Genomic DNA, 20,899 nt, shown 5'->3' with positions numbered 1-20,899 from the left:
TAATGGTATTTGTTAAGCACCTATGTGCCAGGCACTGTACTAAGTGCTGGGGTGGATGCAAGCAAATCAAGTTGGACACAGTTCCTGTCCCATGTGGAACTCACAGCCTCAATCCCCATTTTGCAAGTAGCAGAGCCAGGAATAGAACCCATGACCTTCTGACTCCCAGGCCTGTGTTCTATCCATTACACCATACTGCTTCACTTATCTGCTGTGTGACCTTGGGCAAGTTACTTAACTTCTCTGTGCCTCAGTGACCTCATCTATAAAATAGGGATTAAGACTGTGAGTCCCATGTGGGACAGGGTCAAACTGATGATCTTGTATCTACTCCAGTGCTTAGAACTGTGCTTGACATGTAGTAAGTGCATAACAAATACCATCATCATTATTATTACTACAACAGAGTTGGTATACATGTTCCCTGCCCATGAGGAACTTACTGTCAGTCTACAATCCTATTTCTATTACTGGCAGGCCAGATTTCCAAAGTTGCCATTGTTTTTACGAGATGTTCTTCCCCTTGACTCTATTTATTGCCATTGTTCTTGTCTGTCCGTCTCCCCCGATTAGACTGTAAGCCCGTCAAACGGCAGGGACTGTCTCCGTTGCCGACTTGTTCATCCCAAGCGCTTAGTACAGTGCTCTGCACATAGTAAGCGCTCAATAAATACTATTGAATGAATGAACCACCATCTTATATGGGGAGATTCATTAAAAAAAAATCACATTAAAAAGGCTCAGCTATCTTTCCATTTAAATGATGCCCACCTAACCATCCTCCCCTCTGTGTTGACTATGGGCAAAGGCTGTCTACTCCATAAGCACTTTGGTTTCATTCCCAGCCCCAGAGGACTTAAATATCTTCATACTCTACTTCCCCTATCCACAATTTACTTTAATGTCTGTCTCCCCCTGAAGATTGTAAACTCCCTCAGGGCAGGGATCTACCAACCCTGTTGGTATTTTATTTTCCCATGCCCCCCAGTACAGTGGGCTGCTCACACTAAGCACTCAAATGCCACTGAGTGAAAGAAAGCCACTTCTTGGTTATTTTTTCCCCCCCTAAAACAAACGCACTTCCATTCCACCCATCCATTATTGTAATGGCAGAGGATTTGATGGATGAAGGTAGTGGCCAATTCCTTTAGAGAAATTAGCAATTACAATTCTTAATGAAACTCATACTTTACTGGTATTTATTAAGCACTTACTATGTGCCAGGCACGGCTCTAAGCACTGAACTAGATACAAACTCATCAGATTGAACACAGTCCAGCTCCCACATGGGGCTCACAGTCTTAATTCCCATTTTACAAATTAGGTAGTTGAGGCACAGAGAAATTTAGTGACTTGCCCATGGCCACACGGCAGGTAAGTGGGGGATCCCAGACTGTAATCCGGGTCCTCTGACTGTCTGGTCTGTGTTTTTTTCATTAAGCCATAGTACTTCTCATGTACTCCAGAAGCCACCTTATTCAGTAAGCATACCACTGGGATTTCCCTAAACAAGTTTACTTAAGTTTAAGAAAGAAAGTGACCACAAATCAGATGGAACAAGTAACAATACTAAATAGCGGTATCTGTTAAGTGCTAGGCGCTGTACTAAGCACTTAGGGTTGGGGGAGGGTGTTTACAGGCGAATTGGTTTGGGCACAGTCCCTGTCCCACATCTCCAAGGCTCCAAATCTTTCTTAATCCCCATTTTAACTGGTGAGGTAACTGAGGCACAGAGAATTTGTCTGGCCCAAGGTCACACAGCAAATGGCAAATTCAGGATTAGAACCCAGGTCCTTGTGACTCCCAGGCCAGTGCTACTTCTTACTGTAAGAGTATTTATAAGGGGAATTATTTTAATTTTTTTAACCTTTTCCTTGTCTAACATTACAGAACTACAGTCCTACGGTCCTTACTGGGTGCAAGTTATTACTACGAGAGCTTTCCAGGACAAGTCCTAATATTTCAGATCATGACCTAATGGAAACAAATTGGGGCTGAAAAGTCATTTACCTGTCTCCCTTGAGATTGTAAGCTCCTTGTAGGAAGGGAACACGTCTACCAGCTGTGATAATGTTCCCTCCTAAGCACTTAATACAGTGCTCTGCACACAGTAAGCAACACCACTGATTGATTTTAGTTCAGGTTCTGTCGTGGGCCTACTGTGTCTCTCAGCATTATTTAACCCCACTGGCATTCAGCTTCTTCCACTACAAGATGGGATAAGATACCTGCTCTCCTTACTTCTTATACCACAAGCCTCATGACAGACAGGGAACTGGTCTACTCATTCTCTTTTATCTATTCCAGAGCTTAGCACAGAGCTTGACACATGGTCAGAACTTAGTAAACACCATCATCTAACATATTGATAATGGGTGAAATTGCCTGCTTTGTATCTACACTTCACTAGGATTTAAATTGGCCCAAGTGAGTTCCCTTCCTAGAAGCATTTGAATGTCCAACAGCTGTAACAGCTCAAAGCTTGAGAAACCCTGACGAAAAGACAAGCATTTTTACAGCCCAGAGGTTAACAAAGATTTGCACTCTTGATCAATTGGAGGTAATCAATAGACTGAGTACTTCAAGAAGGGACACAGTATAATGCAACAGCTGCACTCCACTGGACCAGAATAAGAATTTTGATTTTGTTAACATGGAGAATTAACTTTTTCTAAGCAGAAAATATTCTGTGACTCAGAAATCTGACATCACGACCTAATGGCACAAAATACCAGTCATGAGACCAATGTGCAACAAGAGTAAAAACACAACTGTCTTGGAATTTTTTTTTTTAAATTTGAGATGGTCAGCAGTTTTAATACCGATCCTAATTTTGAGAAGCATTCACAACTCAGCTGTATAAATTTTCCCCACGCCAACCCTTGGCATAGATTTCAGCTTGAGGGGCCTTTTATTATTTATTTTACAGCTACCAATTGAGAAAAATCTATTCAAGCACTATTAAATTATAGAAGTAAACAAAAAAGTGTTCCCAGGTGTTTACCTTGGCTAATACATTTCCAAACTTAAAACTCCATCTTAAAACACATTTGGCAGAACCTAGTCCTTTAAGTCTAAACTGTGGCCTTTGGATATTTTGGAAACTGAACCAAAGTTACTGTTTAATAATGTTCTAGGTTAGCCTCATTCAGCCCTCTCGCTCCCTCTTCTGGATAACTTCATCTAAACCTAGTTAACATGTCAGGCTTGGGCAAAAGGTTATTTTATTCTTGGTCAACAACCAACCACTATCTTTCTTCAAATTAGCCTAGTAAATTACTCCACATTAAGCTTTACGCCATTGCTGGATTTTCAAGGATAGATGCTTCCGCCGGGCAGTCTTATTTGAAATTTATTCTAAATTTAAAAACCTGGGTAACACTAGGGATGATATACAAAAAATGATTCAAAAAAGGGAGTCTCAGCTTCTCAACCACCTCAGGCGAAGTAGACTGCCTACAGTCATGCCACCTCGGGCAAGAGAGAGAGAGAGAGAAAAGTGACTGCTCAGGAAAATGGCACTGATGACTGGCTCACTCTTCCCGCCCCCGCCCCACAGGGCCCAAAACTGAGCACGCTACCTGTAAAGGGAATTACCAATCCAATACCCTGACCTCAATCAATCAATGTTAAGTACAGTACTCTGCACTCAGCAAAGAGTGCTTAGGGGAAAACAATAGCTTTGGTAGGCCCGATCCCTGCCCACAAAGAGCTTACAGCCTAAGGGGGAGACAGACATTCAAACAAATTATAGATAGGGATATGATGGGAGTAAGGAAATGTACATAATTGCTGTGGGGCCGGGGTGTACAGATCCACATGCAGAGGCAACACAGGGCATAGGGAAATCGAGGGCATATTCAAGGAAGGCCCTTTGGAGATGGGATTTTAGTTGGGTTTGAAGGTGGGGAGTGGATATGAGCTGGGAAGGAATTCCAGGTCGGGGGAGAACCTGGGCAAGGGGTTCAAGCAGTGAGCTGGGGGAGATGGAGGCACAATGAGTAGGCTGGTGTTAGAGGGGCCACGGGTGGGGGTTGGATTATAAAAGGTCAGAGAGGTAGGGCTGGAGAGGGGGGAGGGGCTGACTGACCTTCAATACAAAGTAAAATTTTATTTTCTTGGATGGAGCCACCCAAGTCACCATCTGGATAACTAGATTACTACATTTCCATTAAATTGCCCTGTAACTAAATACGGTATTTCTCACCTTTTGTCCCAATCTGATGGGTCCTATTCTGTTGACTGGCTGTTAATGGCTTATCGAGTCCCTCAGATCTTTATAATTGAGTCTCAGCTACATCAGCTTCATTGTTTACCATCTCTCAGATGTAGCTAGCCCAATCCCACCCAAGTCTTTATTTCCCTTTTCAACAGAAAAAGGGGGGGGGGTTCCTTTCATTTGGTTCCAGAGTCCCAAATCCCCTACCTTTCCTCCCTCAAAATCAAGACGAGATAAAGTCTGCGTTTAATTCAAGTGTTTTTTTCTGGGTTGAATTCAAGGGGTGTCCCTAAATCTCCCCACCAAAAAAAAAGGGGGAGGGGCCCATCCACTGTGAGTTATTTTAATTTAACTCAAACACGTCCCCTTCGAAATGACGGCAAGGCCTCAGTGATGACCGACCCTGCTGGTCAGCGCACTTTGAGAATGAAAAGCGGGGGGGTAGAAGGGGGTCTTGTTTGGAGGGTCTCCCTCCTGCCACTGGTATTTGTGGGGGGCCTTCATCGTGCGTGGAGCCCCTGGGCGGGGGAGAGGAATGAATAGGGCTGATCCCTGCCCTCGGGGGGCTTGGAGTCAGGCAGGACTGGAAGTTGGCCTGACCTGGGGTGTGAAGAGGGCCGAGGGGTGATAAAATGGAGGGGCTCCTCCTCATCTGGGGAGGGTGGGGGAAGGCCTGCTGGTCACCCCGGGGTCACCCCGGCCCACCCCGCCCCGCCGCGTGGTTTCCCGCTCCCCTCGTGTCCCGGCGACTCCCCTTCCCCCCACCCCGGGGCCGCCACCGGGTTACACAACCCCGGCCGGCGACAACCGGGAGGGAAGGGAGGGGCGGGGAGCCGCCCCGAGCGGGGGCTGCGGCGGGGAGGAAGGGGGCGGCGGGGCCGACCCCGGGAGCCTCGCCCCGCCGTCGCCCTCCCTCCGGCTCCCGCTCCCGGGCCCAAGGGCCCGGTCGGCGGGCCCTCCCGCCCGCTCGGCGGGGGCCGGTGTCGGTGACAGGAACGGCTTCCAACATGGCGGACAGGAAGCGGCCCAGCGAGGAGAGAACATTCCAGCCGCGCCGGCTCCGGGGGGGAGCGGGACGGGGGGGAGCCGGCCTGAGCCTGGGACCACCGCCTGGGGCCGGTGGGCCTCGGGACCCCCCCAGACGCACACCCACACGCGCTTGGGAGGGGGAACCCCGAGGCCACAGGTGGGCCAAGGGGGGCCGATCGGGGTGGGGGCTCCCCGGTGGCGTCCCACCCTCCTCCAGGCCCCCATCCCCGCCACCGACCCCGACGAGGTCGCCGGCTGTGGGGAGCCCTCCCGGTTGGGGTTAAAGAGAAGGGGTTCAAAGTCGGGAGAAGGGTGGGTGGAAGGAAGGGGGGAGGGTCCCCGTTGGAGAACGCGGCCCCGGGGAGGGGTGGGATGGCTCCAGGACCGGCCCCGAGCCTTTCCCGGCGGGGCGGGGGCCGGGAAGGTCACGCTGGCCTGGCCGGGCCTCTCCCGGGGTGGGGGCGGCGGAGGCGGTGGCCACTCGTCCCGCCCTCCCCAAACCCACCGGCCCTAGAGGCCTCGGAGGCTCCCCAAGCCTGCCGCCCCCCACCTCCCCTGTGTCCCCCCACCCCCAGCCCCACCTTTCCCCCTTCCCCTCCCCCAGACCTGTTTTCTTCTTCGGCGTTTCCTGGTGCTGCTGGAGGGCGTGTTTCTGCTCATGTTTCAGCGGCTTCGGCTGGGCTTTGGGGCTGCCCTCGGCTCCATGCTGCAGGTACTGGTGCGTCTGCTGGTGGTGATGGTGGTGGTTGTGGTTGTAGTAGTAATAATGGTGATGGTGGTGGTGGTGCGGCGGCGGCGGCGGCGGCGGCTGCTGCGGGTGGTGGTGCGGATGGTGGTGGGAATGGTGCTGCGGCTGAGACTGAGGCTGGCCGGGCTTCTCCTCCATTGAAAGCGGCTAGGACTCCGCCTGGCTGGGGGCTGCTGCTGCTAGGACGACTACTGCTGGGACGACTACTGCTGGGACGACTGCTGCTGCTGCTGCTGCTGCTGCTGCTGCTGCTGCTGCTGCTGCTGCTGCTGCTGCTGCTGCTGTTGCACCACCGCCGACCGGCTCCGAGGCTGCTCCCGGGGCGCACACAGTGCATCTGAGTGTGTCTCTCTCCCTTGGAGGGGTGGGGGAGGTTCTGCGCGATGGGCAGCCGGTGCCGTCCAATGGGGGGGGCCTCCGGAGGCTTTGGCCCGCCCCCTCCCGCTTCTCCGTCCCGCCCCCCGCCCCTTCCCCACCCCCCCAGCGCCACTTACCCGGTGCAACCTCACAGGGCTGGGCCTTCAACGTCAGCACTATGGCTCTCTCCCCCGGCCGCCTCTCCTTCAGGGGCCCCTCGTCGGCCAACGGCGCTTTCCACGGCGACCCCACTGGGGTGGGACCGGGCGGATTCCCTCGCCGCCGGGACCCCTCGGCCTCCGGTCCTTGCCGGTCCCCGGGACCGCTTTCCCTTCCCTCCCCCCCCCCCCCAACCATTCCCCATCGGTTCCCGGAACGGTCTGGGGCCGAGACCTAACGATCGCCGTCTCAGTGACCGGTGGGGGGACGATAAGAAGTACAAAGAAATGCCTTTTCGGAGGATCGGGGAGTTGGCCGATCCGGCGGATCTTTCTGGATTCGCATTCGGATGTTAATCTCTTCCTTCCCGCGAAGGAGATTAGGGGGTTCCACTGTGAGATGTCAGTGCTTTCTTCGGAAAGAGCACCGAGGGTTTGAAAACCGGGGCCTTTTTATTAATGGAGGGCCGGGGGGAGGAAAAATTAAAACTCCGCGGGGGAGGTCGACTTCGGGGCCACGAGAAAGCCGCAATTAGGGGAGTGTTGAAAGAGCATTAAGAGTACACGGAGCGAGAAAGGGGAATTAATAGCAACGATTGCTTACTAGGTGCCAAGGACTCTGCTAAACGCTCAGGTAGATACGATACAATCAGGCCAGATGCATCTTGCTACAAGACATAACTTGTTACAAGGTGACTGTAAGGTTCATTCATTCAACCGTATTCATCTTTTTTATTAGTTCCTTTGCATCTATTACAGATAAATGAAGGTGAAATAAAGGAATCCTGCCCTGGGAGAATCAATTTTAATAATACTCTGTTGTATCACAATCTGAGGTTCTGAAGTAAATGTGATGTCACTGATTATTCCCTAGGAAATCGGGAAGGGTCTAGCCGTGTCTGCCGCTGTTGAGGTCTCAGAAATATTCTGCCCCCGACCAAGGACTGCATCCATTTTCCCCACTAGCGGGGCCAGCTTCCAAACTGTAAAGGGTGCCTAAGGGAGGCCAACTTCCATCCGTGAAGAGGGAGTGACTCAGGGAGTAGCACACCAGGGTAGGGGGAAGGGGAAAGCCACAAGGGGCCTTCCAAAGATGGTAACTGCTACCCTTCTCGGAAATAATAATTATGGTATTTGTTAAGCCCTTACTATGTGAAGAGCACTGTTCTAAGCGCTGGGTAGATGCAGGGTAATCAGATTGTCCCTTGTAGGACTCACATTTTTTAATCCCCATTTTTACAGATGAGGTAGCTGAGGCACAGAGAAGTGAAGTGACTTGCCCAAAGTCACACAGCTGACAAGTGGCAGAGCCAGGGTTAGAACTCACGACCTCTGACTCCCAAGCCCCTGCTCTTTCCACTAAACCAAGCTGCTTCTCGTAGCCGAGCAACTTCCCTCAAAGATGGCCACGCCACTGCCCTCCTCAAAGGCGTTGTTGTAGTGTACACAGTAAGGGCTTAATAAATACGATTGAATGAATGGTGGGGTGGAAATGATCTGTTGGTGGGTCATAAATCGGGGTCTTGGAGCCAAGCTGCCCAGGACACACAGGGCATGGCCACGGAGAGTCATCTTCTGCAAAAAGTTGTGTACGACCTCATGACGTTATGTGGCATGCATGAGCAGCACGATGTGAGGGTATCAGACCATATGTGGGGGGCTCGCCCTGCCTCAGAGTGGAGGGATGTCTGAAGCTGGCCCTGCCTCCTAGCATAAAGGAACTGGATGAAAGAGTGTTGATGGCTCTGCGCTAACCATCACCACGGCAGCAAAGGGAAGTGGAGTGTATGTCCCGCTGGAGGTAGGACATCCCTTTTCCCTCTTAGCCCTGGTGTCTAAGTAATGCTCATCCCAAACGACAAGGCCCGTGGGCCCGGTGTGCAAGAATGGAGGCGATTCTCAGTGTGACCGATCCACTCAGTGGATACAGTCTCACTATCTATCGGCTTCTGACTGAAAGACAACTCTACGCATTTTTACTTGACTGCAGAATTAAATTAGAGGGGAGGATGATCCCATTTGTTCCAGCAAATTTAAAAGGGAGTTCAAATACCATGGCTTCAGGCAACCTCCTAATTCCATTCCTTGCCTGCCTAACTCCTCACAATGACAATGGGCCTAATTTCCTCAAGTGAAATTCCGGGAGGTTGAATGAGGAGAAATATTACACTCAGATGCTCTGGTAGTTGGAGTTGGTGCGGTAGCATTACTCCTGAGTATTTGGCAGATCAAATGTATCTTTTTACCAACATGGACTGCTTCTGAGCCGAAAGGAGGAGTTGTGATTCTACATATTAACATTGCATTTTCTTGATGAGACCCACTACTTCACCAGTATACCTATGGTATTTCAATGTTGGGCTTCTGAAGGCGTTTCCAATAAAGCTCATGGGATGACTGAGGAGAAGTGTTCACGCGGTAATGAGGCCGTTATCGTGGTGTGGCGTGAGTAGTATTCTCCTGAGGTGAATCAATGAAGAGAAAACAAAGTTGGTCAGTACTTGGTAGAATACTGACAGTCTCAACACCAGTTATACTTTATGCCTGAAATGTGTCTTTCCTAAAGGCAAGGGGCTGTGCTTTTGCTAGCCATCTATACCTCCATTGTAGCATATTAGTTTTAAATGAAAAATAAAAATGAATATATTCCCCCAGTTAAATCACTTTGCCCCGAGGCTGTCCCATAAATGAGGAGGGTTCAGTTGATCTCCCCCATTAGAATGTAAACCCCTTGTGGGTAGAGAATTTGTCACTCCTTCATTCTGTACTTTCCAAGAACCTAATACTGACACTGTATTAAGTGGGTGCTCAATAAATGTTCCTCCTCCTCCTCTTCCTTTTCCTCTTCTACGTGATGATGATGATGATGATGATGATGATGATGATAATTGTTGGGGTATTATTGTTAAGTGCTTCCTATGTGCTAAGTATTGGGGTAGGTACAAACCATCATCCCCCATGGGGCTCACAGTCTAAAGTAGGAGGGAGAACAGGTATTGATTCCCCATTTACAGATGAGGGAACTGAGGCACGGAGAAGTTAAGCGACTTGCCTAAGCTCCCAGAACAGGCGAGTGGCAGTGCCAGGATCAGAACCCAGGTCCTCTGACTCCCAGGCCTGTGCTCTTTCCATTAGGCTTCGCTGCTTCTCATGATCATGAGGGCATGACTACTTGAGTTTGCGCTTTGGAGAAGATGAAAGACAGGGGGTGGAATTTGATATTCAAATAAGTAGGAAACAGAGAGCACTTAACTTGATGCAAGGGAAGTCCCCAAGCACATTCCTTCCAGGGATATCACTCTTTTTTTTTTCTCAATCTTCGGCCCCAACTGTCAGTCACGCCTTTTCATGGTTCATTAGAATTTTAGCTGGCTGGTTTTACTAAGGGGCTTGTTCGTGAATCAGTTCAAGACCACAGGCTTTATAGCTATTAACCTTACCCCACACTTAAATTCACCCACATTGACTTAACAAATTAAAACCCCCAAGATAGTGTTGAGAAATATTTTTGTCGATATCAAAGTTTTATTAATAGTTGATCAGTTGGGAAGCAGCATGGCCCAGTGGAAGGAGCACAGGCCTGAGAGTCAGGGGACCTGGATTTTAATTTCAGCTCTGCCACTTGCTGGCTGCACAACCTTGGGCAAGTCACTTCTCTGTGCGTCAGTATTGGATGGGGATTCAATGCCTGTCCTCCCTCCATCTTAGGCTGTGAATCCCATGTGGGACAGGGACTGTGTCCTGATTAACCCCAGTGCTTAGAACAGTGCATGAGCATAGTAAGCGCTTAACAGATACCATTAGAAGAAAAAAATTAGACCTCTTAGAGGTAAATGCAGTTAGCTTTCTACTTTCCAAGAGCTGATAAGCAGTAAATTGTAGTATTTGTTAAGCGCTCACTATGTGTCAAGTGCTATATTAGGGGCTTGGGTAGATACAAGATAATTGTGGTATTTGTTAAACGCTTACTATGTGCCAGGCACTGTACTAAGTGTTGGGGTGGATACGAGCAAATCGAGTCAGACACAGTCCCTGTCCCATGTGGGACTCACAGTCTCAATCACCATTTTACAGACGAAGTCACCGAGGCACAGAGAAGTGAAGTGACTTGCACCAGGTTACACAGCAGACAAGTGGCAGAGCAGGCATTAGAACCCATGACCTTCTGACTCCCAGGCCTGTGCGCTCTCTATCCACAATGCCATGCTTCTTCCCTAGGAGTAAAATAATGCTTCTTTATTGATCACCCACTGAATGCAAAGAACTGTATGAAAAAGGTACAACAGAAGCACAATCCCAATCCACAAAGACCTTAAAACCACAATAGTGTATGTTAAAAACCCAAAGAAATCAAGTTTCTCTGCTTGATTTTAGACTGCAGACTAGACTCTAGACTCTAAGTTCATCTGTGGGCAGGGACTGTGTCTACCAACTCTGTGATATTTTACTCTCCCAAGTGCTCAGCAGTGCTCTGCCCACAGTAAGTGCTCAATAAATACGATTGAATGAATGAATGAATACAACTGATTGAGTATAACAGAAACATTTTCTTCATGACCCTGGGCAAGTTATTTAACTTCTCTCCACCTCAATTACCTCATCTGTAAAATGGGCATTAAGACTGCGAGCCCCATGTGGAACATGGACTGTGTCCAACCTGATTTAACTTGTATCTACCCCAGCACTTAGCAAAGGGCCTGGCACATAGTAAGTGCTTAATAAATACCATGAAAAACAACATACAGTTCAGTAAGCACTTAAAGCACTTAACAAATCCCACTAAAAAAAATGAACAATGTTGAAGGGTGTGTTTTTTTTCTGCCTCTTGTTCTGACTGACCAAAACCTTAGACAAATTATTTTGTGTCTTGATTTGCCAATTTTGAAACAGATGACAATTCTTGATGCCCAGTGGGGTACTGAGAGGGCCAAAAAGTACCTGCACGTGTTTTTGTTTTTTAGAAAGCATTACTAATTTATTATACTATTTCACTAAATCATTCTTCAAAATGTACATATTTTCACAAGCGCCTTTAAAATGGCGACTGCTTACACAACTAATGTATTTGTAGTTAGTCATTTTGGGATTTGAATATAAAGTTATGTAGTCTTTAAAATGTACTTTAAAATTTCTTACTCATAAAATGCAAATTATTTTTTACCCATTTTCAACTTCATCTTCTTTTCTTACTCATAGATTTAAATCCTTGTTTTTTTACTAAAAAGAAGTGGGGAAGCAGCTCCATTTGATGGGAACTCCCCTCTATTGTATTTCCCAGACCCCTGCTCTTTCTCATTATGAAACCAGGTAGCACCTTAGAAGTCGGTGTTGGAGAACCCATGTCTGACCTACAATAATTAACTTTCACTTTATACAAATTAAAATACGTCAAGGGCTGTAAAATGTCATTGGTGGGGGAAACTGGCCAGACTGATGATGTGGTAGACGCTTCACTCAGGAGAAGCGTTAGCTGCATCTAGAGTTTCACTTCAGCCCTGGGAGGATTTCATTCATGTTTTTTTCTGTCAGATCTTAGAATTTTGCCCGGAGACCCAGACTTCAAAAGACTTTTGAAAGAACCAATCCAATGTGGATAAATCAGGATTTATATTTTTAGTAAGCAGAGTACAGGGTCTCTCTAGGAAAGGTTTTAAAATTGGGCATTTTTACTATTTGAGAAGTGTCAACTTGTCAGAAACTAAAAGCTACTCTAATCTTTCTATGTCTGCTAAGGCAAATGAGTTTCACAGCAGTCACCTAACAAGTCACCAGAATGTTTGACTTCATCTTCCAGAATTCTGAATTTGGGGTGGGGGGCTCATCTTAAATGAGATTTCCTTCATCTTAAAATCAAGAGCACAGCCAACGATGTGCTTTGTCTTCAGGGAAACGGCCTTCCTAGGACCTAAATTCAATCGAAAGCAAAGATTGCTGAACTCTACTCCATTTTTGGCCAATGAAGCGTACCCCTTTGGGTTCTTAGAAAGATGCTTATCAAACTTCTTTGGACATTGGCAAAATTGAAATAAATACCATTTCCATTCATTTATTTTAAGTACTTCTAAGCATATGGCACTGTACACTGCACGGGGAGTATATGAATTTAAAAAGGCACGATTTCTGCCTTTACAAATCTTATATTCTGGATAAGCACAGAGATGTACCCAGACATTTGGGGTTCCGAGCTAGCCATCCAACTGTACTTCACTCTTGATTCTCCCACCTCCGGCCCTGGTCCACGCTGGTATCCTGACCTGGAACCTCCTCCCCTCTCCAAATCCGATAGATCACAGTCGTCCCTAGGTACAGAGTGTTCCTAAAATCCCACTTTCTCCAACGAATCATCAGTGGTATTCATTGAGCACTTACGCTGTGCAGAGCACTGTGCTAAGCACTTAATGATAATTGTGGTATTTATTATTAAGAAACTACTATTTGCCAGGCACTGTACTAAGCGCTGGGGTAGATACAAGCTAATCGGGTTGGACACAGTCCCCGTCTCACATAGGGCTCACAGCCTTAATCCCCCTTTTACACATGAGATAACTGAGGCAAAGAAGTTAAGTGATTTGCCCAAGGTCACACAGCCGACAAGTGGCAGAATCAGGATTAGAACTCAGGTCTTTCTGATTCCCAGGCCCGTCCTCCAGACTGTAAACTCATTGTGGGCAGGGAATGTACCTGTTTTTTGTTATATCATAGGCACCCAAGTGCTGGTTACAGTGCTCACCACACGGTAAGCGCTCAATAAATGCGATTGAATGAATACTCTATCCACTAGGCCATGCTGCTTCTGGGAGACTACAATACAATAGATTTGGTAGACACTATTCCTGAGCTCCAGGAGCTTACAGTCTAGGATAAAGTCTTCCCCAATTCCCATCTGCCAATTTACATCAGCCTAGCAGCCACCTCTAGCAGTGATGTATCTATTTTTGTCTCTCCTTTTCACTTGTGGAGAAAGGTACAATCAGTTATTCATTTGGATTATTCCATTTGTAAATATCTTTATGTCTGTTTCCCCCATTAGAAGGTAAGCTCATTGAGGGGCATGGAAGGTGTCTCCTGCTTCTTTCCCAAGTGCTTAGTTACCCCAAGTAATACCCCCAATGAGCGCTCTCTCTCTCTCTATATATATACACACACACATATACCATTACTACTGCTATAGAATAACGCATATACGACCAAAATAAAACTAAGCCAACTAGTCCTCTCAAGAGGCTCAAGTTACTGCTTCATGCTAAATGCAGAAATCACAGTGGATTGAAGGGCTTAAAAAGGAAATTTGATGACCTCTTAGTTAATATCCTTCTCTAGACTGTAGGGTCTTGTGGGCAGGGGTGTCTACGAACTCTATGGTATTGTACTCTCCCAAGTGTTTAATATAGTGCTCTCCACACAGTAAGTGCTCAATAAATACCACTGATTGATTCATTCAATGGAATTGATTGAGCACTTACTATGTGCAGAACACTGTACCCAGCACTTGGGTGCATACGATATAACAATAAAATGGCACATTCCCTGCCCACAGCGACCTTAGAGTGTGGGGGATTGATTGATATCAATTTACTATTTGCTCTAACCTTTGCATAGAGATCAAATTTTTCCTTGTATCCAGAGAATTCCAATTTTAGCAACCTTTTTATTTTTCAAATGTATATGCTAATGATCAACCCCACCTTAAGGCAAGAAAGTGTTTTGAGGTTTTCAGAAGAACCACACTCTAAAGACAAGGAATTTTGTACAAATAAGCCCTTTGGGCATTTTGTATTTTCTCAGTACTGGATTTCTGGCAAATGTCTGCCTGAGCTACAAGTGGGCTGCATCTGCCTCATCTTGCAAAAGGAAGGTGGTCTGATTTGTGAATCCCACTGCAAGATCTGTGCCACTCGGAGATCCAGGTCCCCATAAAGCTCAAAAATCCAAATACCCACTGCTGCCTCCCATACCTGTGGAAAGAGGTTTTCCTCACCACGAAGATAATTCCCGTGCTACGCCAAAAATCTCTGACCCTCCAGGGTGAATAATTAAAAAACGAGTTCATTGCCTAGAAAACACTAAAGAGGTGAGAGTGGTTCATTTATACTGTCAGGTAAACCTGGTTGCTCTGCCTTCAGGTAATGAGGAGGTTTTAGTGACTGATTCTGGGATATGCATCGCATGCGGATGCTTTTTAATGCACACATGTTCAAGTGATCACACAGAGATGGACAGCATCTGTTGCTTACTCTTGCCAGAAATATGAAACGCGCTTGCTAAAGTACAACCAGACAATCAAAAGGCCGCCATTTCCATGGAAAAAGAATGACCCTCCAGAGGGCCTGCAGTCCTCAGTCAGTCTGGCCTGAGACAAAATGACTTGGCTACGGTTTCAGAGCACCCGGATCCTCCTTGTTACTTGGCTCCGGAGTGACAATATTATTAGTGTAAGCCCCTTCACGCTCTCTTCAGACTGCTCTTCAATACTCTTTCCTAGTTCCTGCCATTCTGCAAGTAGCACTTATGTTCACATCCTTAAACTCTGTAGCTTCCTCTACCTGTAGTTAATGCTAATGTCTTTCTCCCCCTGTGATACTGCAAGCTGCTTGAGGGCAGGGAGCTGGGCTACCAACGCTATTGTTCTCTTTCAAGCCCTTAGTAAGGTGCTTTGCACAAAACAAGCAATCAGTAAATACTACTGGAGGGGTGACTGCAGGAGACCCTGTTAAACCATAGCCAGGCTGTGTTCTCCCAACCTCAGGCAAGCAACTATGAGCTACAATCTCCAATAATAAGAACTAAGAGTTTATATAGTGCTTAGTACAGTGCTCAGCACACAGTAAGTTCTCAATAAATACCAGTGATTGATGCAGCACTTTCTTCCATATAGCTCAAAGCACACTCACATTTTTATCTCGTTCATTTTCCTAGCATTCTTTTAAAGTAGGGAGGGGAAGGGATTTTTCTAAGATGCTCATTTTGTGTGAGAAGTTGAAATACAAAGAGGTTAACTGGCTTTTCCAATGTGGGCCAGTTAGTGGAGTGAGAATTAGATCCCGGGTCTCTTGCTCAGTGTAGTGGGTTGCCTTGCAGTTCCACTGATCTTGAGAACCTTTTTTTTTTTTTTGGTACTTGTTAAGTGCTTACTAGGTTACTAATGTTGGTATTTGTTAAGCGCTTACTATGTGCAGAGCACTATTCTAAGTGCTCCAGGCACTGTACTAAGCACTGGAGTAGATATAAGCTAATCAGGTTGGACACAGTCCCTGTCCCACAAAGGGCTCACAGTCTTAATCCCCATTTGATAGAGTACCTGAGGAACAGAGAAATGAAGTGACTGGCCCAAGAGCACTCAACAGACAAGTGGCAGAGTTGGGATTAGAACCCAGGTCCTCTGATGCCCAGGTCTGGCCTCTTTCCATTAGGCCACACTGTTTCTCTGGCCAATATCCTTTAGCCAATGCAAAATGATTATGCTCCATCTCAGACTTTTAATAATAATAATAATAATGGTATTTGTTAAGTACTCACTATATGCCAAGCACTGTTTGAAGCAGTGAGAGTAGATACAAGGAAATCAGGTTGTCCCACATGGGGTTCATAGTCTTAACCCCCATTTTACAGATAACTGAGGCACAGAGAAGCTAAGTGGCTTGCCCAATGTCACACAGCAGACAAGTGGCAGTGCCAGGGATTAGAACCCACATCCTCTGTCTCCCAAGCCTGTGCTCTCACCACTAAGAGTTCTCTATGAATTCACTTCTTTATGAATTAAATGTTCCACACTGCAGGTCATCATTACGAAGGGAAAGAAAATAGAGTTCCCTTTAAATTCCACCTGAAAAAAATACACAATTTGTGAAAAATACAAGTAAAGTCAGCATCTATGTAACACAAGCAATTTCATCGAGTTAAAATAGTCCCAGAAACTACATTTCCCAGCATGCAAGGTATACAGGGGCTTAAAGGAAGAGATCCAGCTGGCGCATTGCATGCTGGAATCTGTGGTCTTCACAAGATACCTCTCTAGGTTAAAAGATGAGTGGCAGCAATTTGTTCCATTTGATGCAAATTGCACTCCAAAGTGAGTCCTCAGGCCCTGGGCAGAATGCCAATGTCTTTTCCACATCCTCTCCCTCCCATCCAATATCGCCAGTTGGTGTTACCAATCAGGACAGCCCTTTGCAGCATGTGCCACGACATGGGTGTTGTTGAATGAAAGACAACATATTTCCTTAAAGGGAAACTTTCACCCCGGGCACGACTTGAGGAAGGTGAAGAATGATGAGACTTCGTTAGCATTTTCCGTTTTTCACTGCAGCTGTTGGTGAGATTTTCGGGTGGATGAAACAGATTCATCCTTTCAGACCAGCCTCTTCCAATCATTCTACATTTTGGTGGGTTTTTCAGCTTAAACATAATATAAACAATCAGTCCCTGTGTATGTGTACACGTGTGGAGTGAATACATAAAGGCCTCTCTGAGCCTCGGCTTCATCATCTGTAACGTGTCAGGATCAGTCCTTGCCCTCTCAGGCATGTGTTGTGGATTCAATAGATTACATTTGTAATGCCTCTGAGTCTCTTGGTAAAGGGTTCACCATAAATATACCGTATGTGGTTTTTAAATGAATGCCATATATTTGAAAATACACATTGCGACACCACTCAACAATCCAAGAGAGGAGATGAAGAAGAATATTGAATTTACTGAAGCTGCAGTGGGATTTAGAAGGCTAACTTTGAGTCAGGACACCCACTTTTGTGAACAATAATCTGCTGTTGAACAATAAGGACATTGCATTTGACACTTTCACCAGGAGGAAATTGTGAATTAGCAGTATAAAGAGCCAATATGATTCATCTTATGGCCAGACAGCCGGCAGGACAGAACTGATTGAGCACCGACTGCAGGAAGAGACTTGTAATTAGCCCTGCACAACTTTGGGGAGGAAGAAGACAACCTAGTCTCAATGAACTTGCAGTGTAGCCTCAGCAGGAGAGGCAGTGGCAGCATTCATTATTAATAATAATAACTGTGATATTTGTTAAAGCCCTTACTATGTGCCAAGCTCTGTACTAAGCACTAGGGTAGGTACAAGTTCATCAGGTTGGTCACAGTTCCTGTCCCCCAGTCTAAGTAGGAGGGAGAACGTTTTGCCGATGAGGGAACCAAGGCACAGAGAAGTGGAGTGACTTGCCCAAGGCCAGGCAGGCAAGCAGTGGAGCTGGGATTAGAAACCAGGTCCTTTGACTCCCAGACCCGTGTTCTTTCCACTACACCACACTGCTTCCTACTACTATGTGCACTAAGTACTGGGGGAACATACAAGAGACGTTAAATGCCTTATTACCACCCTCAAAAAGCTCATGATCCAATTATTCACTCAATAGTACCATACTAAGCATTGGGGAGAGTACAATAACTTTTATAAGCACAACTCCTGCCCTCAAGGAGCTTATAATCTTGCCGGAAAGACAGGACCTACCTCTCCTCCCTTCTCTCTTTCTACCACCCACCCCGCATGCTCCGCTCCTCTGCCGCCCACCTCCTCACCATCCCTTGGTCTCGCCTATCCCGCCGTCGACCCCTGGGCCACGTCCTCCCGCGGTCCTGGAACGCCCTCCCTCCTCGCCTCCGCCAAACTGATTCTCTTCCCCTCTTCGAAACCCTACTTAAAACTCACCTCCTCCAAGAGGCGTTCCCAGACTGAGCTCCTCGTCTCCCTCTACTCCCTCTGCCACCCCCACTTTACCTCTCCGCAGCTAAACCCTCTTTTCCCCCTTTCCCTCTGCTCCTCCACCTCTCCCTTCCCATCCCCATAGCACTGTACTCGTCTGCTCAACTGTATATATTTCCATTACCCTATTTATTCTGTTAATGAATTGTACATCGCCTTGATTCTATTTAGTTGCCATTGTTTTTACGAGATGTTCTTCCCCTTGACTCTATTTATTGCCATTGTTCTTGTCTGTCCGTCTCCCCTGATTAGACTGTAAGCCCGTCAAATGGCAGGGACCGTCTCTATCTGTTGCCGACTTGTTCATTCCAAGCGCTTAGTACAGTGCTCTGCACATAGTAAGCGCTCAATAAATACTATTGAATGAATGAATGAATGAAAGGCCCTAAAATAAATTATAGGCAGAAGAAGAGAGTTTCAGGATATGGTCATAAATGCTACTGGGAGGATGGGGGGTGTAGCCAAGGGTTTAGGTGACACAGAAGTGCTCAAGTAGCAGTAGGGAGGAAAATTGATTGTGGAGGTTAGAGATTAATCGGGAAGACCTTCTCAAGGAGATGTGATTTCAGAAGAACTTTGAGGATGGGGAGAGCAGCAGTCTCCCAGGTGTAAAGGGGAAGGTAGGTCCAGATAGGAGGCTCAGGGTGAGCAAGAGGTTGGCAGTGAGAGGAGAATGAGGTTGGCTAATGTCTAATAGGGGAGCGAGCACAAATGCAAATGCAAAGATACAATTAAACCTAAACCCAAATGACAGAACGTAACACCCCAGAAGCCAACAATAACCTCTATTTACAATGACCTATATCCTAAGGGATTATTGGAGTGACTGGACTGGACTGAGCTAGGTGGGGTGAATCTAAGGAGATATCATAAAGGTGGGTTTTTGCAGGGTTTTGAATGGCATTGTTATGGTTTGGCAATAGGGAGGTGGCGAAGGCATTCAGAGTGGGAGGAACCGAATGTGCAATGACTTGAGCAGGCAGGTTAGGCTGGAGTAAAGATTTGCTGCAGGGGTGTAGGAATAGACAAGTAAGAAATGGAGGGCCAGAGAGGGTCACACAGTGTGTGAGTGGCAGATCAGGGAATAAAGCAGGTTTACCTGAGACAAGTTTGCCTTTTCATATCCTTCTCAGTGTTCAGGAAGTCCTTGGCCACAGTAACATGTGATACTATCCACTTCACTGCTTTCAAAACTTGAAGCAGGAGCAGGGTGGAGTTGGGATTTTTCACTGAGCTACTTTCATCCTGCTGGCCAGCCTACCGGAATGCATGGGACCCATGGGATAGGGTCCTATTGTCACTTCTAGATGCCAAGATGATACGGAAGGCATTACGGTATCTGAACCTTGGCCCCTCTGATCCAGCCTGGTAAAACTTCTGTCATTACCAGCAGTACAGTGAGACCTGGACAGAGGAGAGAACAAAGGAAAACCCAACCCAAGAGGCGATGATAATGATTGTTGTGTTTGTTAAGCGCTAACTATGTGCCAGGGCACTGTTCCAAGTGTAGGGGTAGATATAAGATAATTGGGTTGGACACAGTCTGTCCCGCGATAGGGCTCACAGTCTTAATCCCCATTTTACAGATGAGAGAACTGAGGCAAAAAGAAGTGAAATGACTTGCTCAAGATCACACAGCAGACAAGTAGCGGAGCCAGGATTGGAACCCAGCTCCTTCTGACTCCCATGTGTTCTATCTTCTAGGCCACAGTGGTCATTCCTAAGCCTCCTTGCAGCCTAGCTACAAAGACTTTTCACCTGGGAAATGTCTTCAATGGCTACTTCCATGTGGAGTACAAAAGGAGCCTGAAAAGAGCTGAAAGAGCAGCATCAAATTGCTATGGCAACTAGATTTTTGCAAATAAATGAATCAGCAAATGAGAAGCTTAGATTCAGAAACCCAGTAAACATTTCTCAATCATACTCACAATATTTCCATTTCCAGATAACTCATCTAACCCTCTTTCTGCCTCCTCATCTCTCCATTGCTGACCTCTTCTTCCCATCATGAAGCCAAGGGAGAAGCTTCTCTGTGCCTCAGTTATGTCATCTGTCAAATGGGGATTAAGACTGCGAGTCCCATGTGGGTCATGGATTGTGTCCAACTTGGTTAGCTTATAACTACACCAGCGCTTGGCACAGTGCCTGGCACATGCTAAGTGTTTAACAAATACCATTTTTAAAAAAGGTCCTCTTGGGAGCATGTATCCTACCTGGCCAGCGGATCTGAAGTTTGCAGTCATGCCTTCCTGGTCTCTAGCTAGAAAAGCTGCTTGCCAGAGAGCCACCTGACTGCCTTTTGGCTAATGACTTTCTCAGGGCATAGGGAAGCCTGAGCTGCATGTGTCAAGTGTGGCAAAATGCAAATCCATCAAAAGTCCAAAGTCCCCATTAGACCCAACAAGGTCCAGGATTGCTTCAGAATAGAGGCTAATCCACACAGTCTTTCCCCTTATAGAGAAGCAGTGAGGATGAGTGGAAAGAGCAAAGACTAGGGAATCAGAGGCCCTGATTGGGCACGTTCCTTGGGACCAGAGATGACCTAGGACCACCTGGATCTTCAGGGACCTCTCCTAAAGGATCCCCAAGGTAGCCCTGGGCAGAAGCTGTTCTGATCCATACTAAAGGGTTTTGGGTAGAATCAGCCCATCTGTGGAAAGGCA

The 20,899-nt window shown here is 46.8% G+C and overlaps 1 protein-coding gene across 2 annotated transcripts in view; it reads right to left on the bottom strand.

Annotated features, from left to right (window-relative positions):
• Window positions 1-6,413, bottom strand: part of NUFIP2 (nuclear FMR1 interacting protein 2) — a 30,331-nt gene extending 23,918 nt beyond the window's left edge. For both annotated transcript variants that reach the window (XM_029082693.2, XM_001510405.5), the window contains exon 1: window positions 5,855-6,413. In XM_029082693.2, coding sequence (XP_028938526.1) covers window positions 5,855-6,134 — 280 coding nt within the window. In that variant the 5' untranslated portion in view covers window positions 6,135-6,413. The remainder of the gene's footprint in view (window positions 1-5,854) is intronic.
• Between the last annotated feature and the right edge of the window lie 14,486 nt (window positions 6,414-20,899).

The sequence above is a fragment of the Ornithorhynchus anatinus genome, chromosome 17, assembly GCF_004115215.2.
Source record: "Ornithorhynchus anatinus isolate Pmale09 chromosome 17, mOrnAna1.pri.v4, whole genome shotgun sequence".
Classification (NCBI taxonomy): Eukaryota; Metazoa; Chordata; class Mammalia; order Monotremata; family Ornithorhynchidae; genus Ornithorhynchus; species Ornithorhynchus anatinus.
The sequence above is the reverse complement of the archived record's forward strand: the minus strand, read 5'-3'. Positions and strand labels throughout refer to the sequence as shown.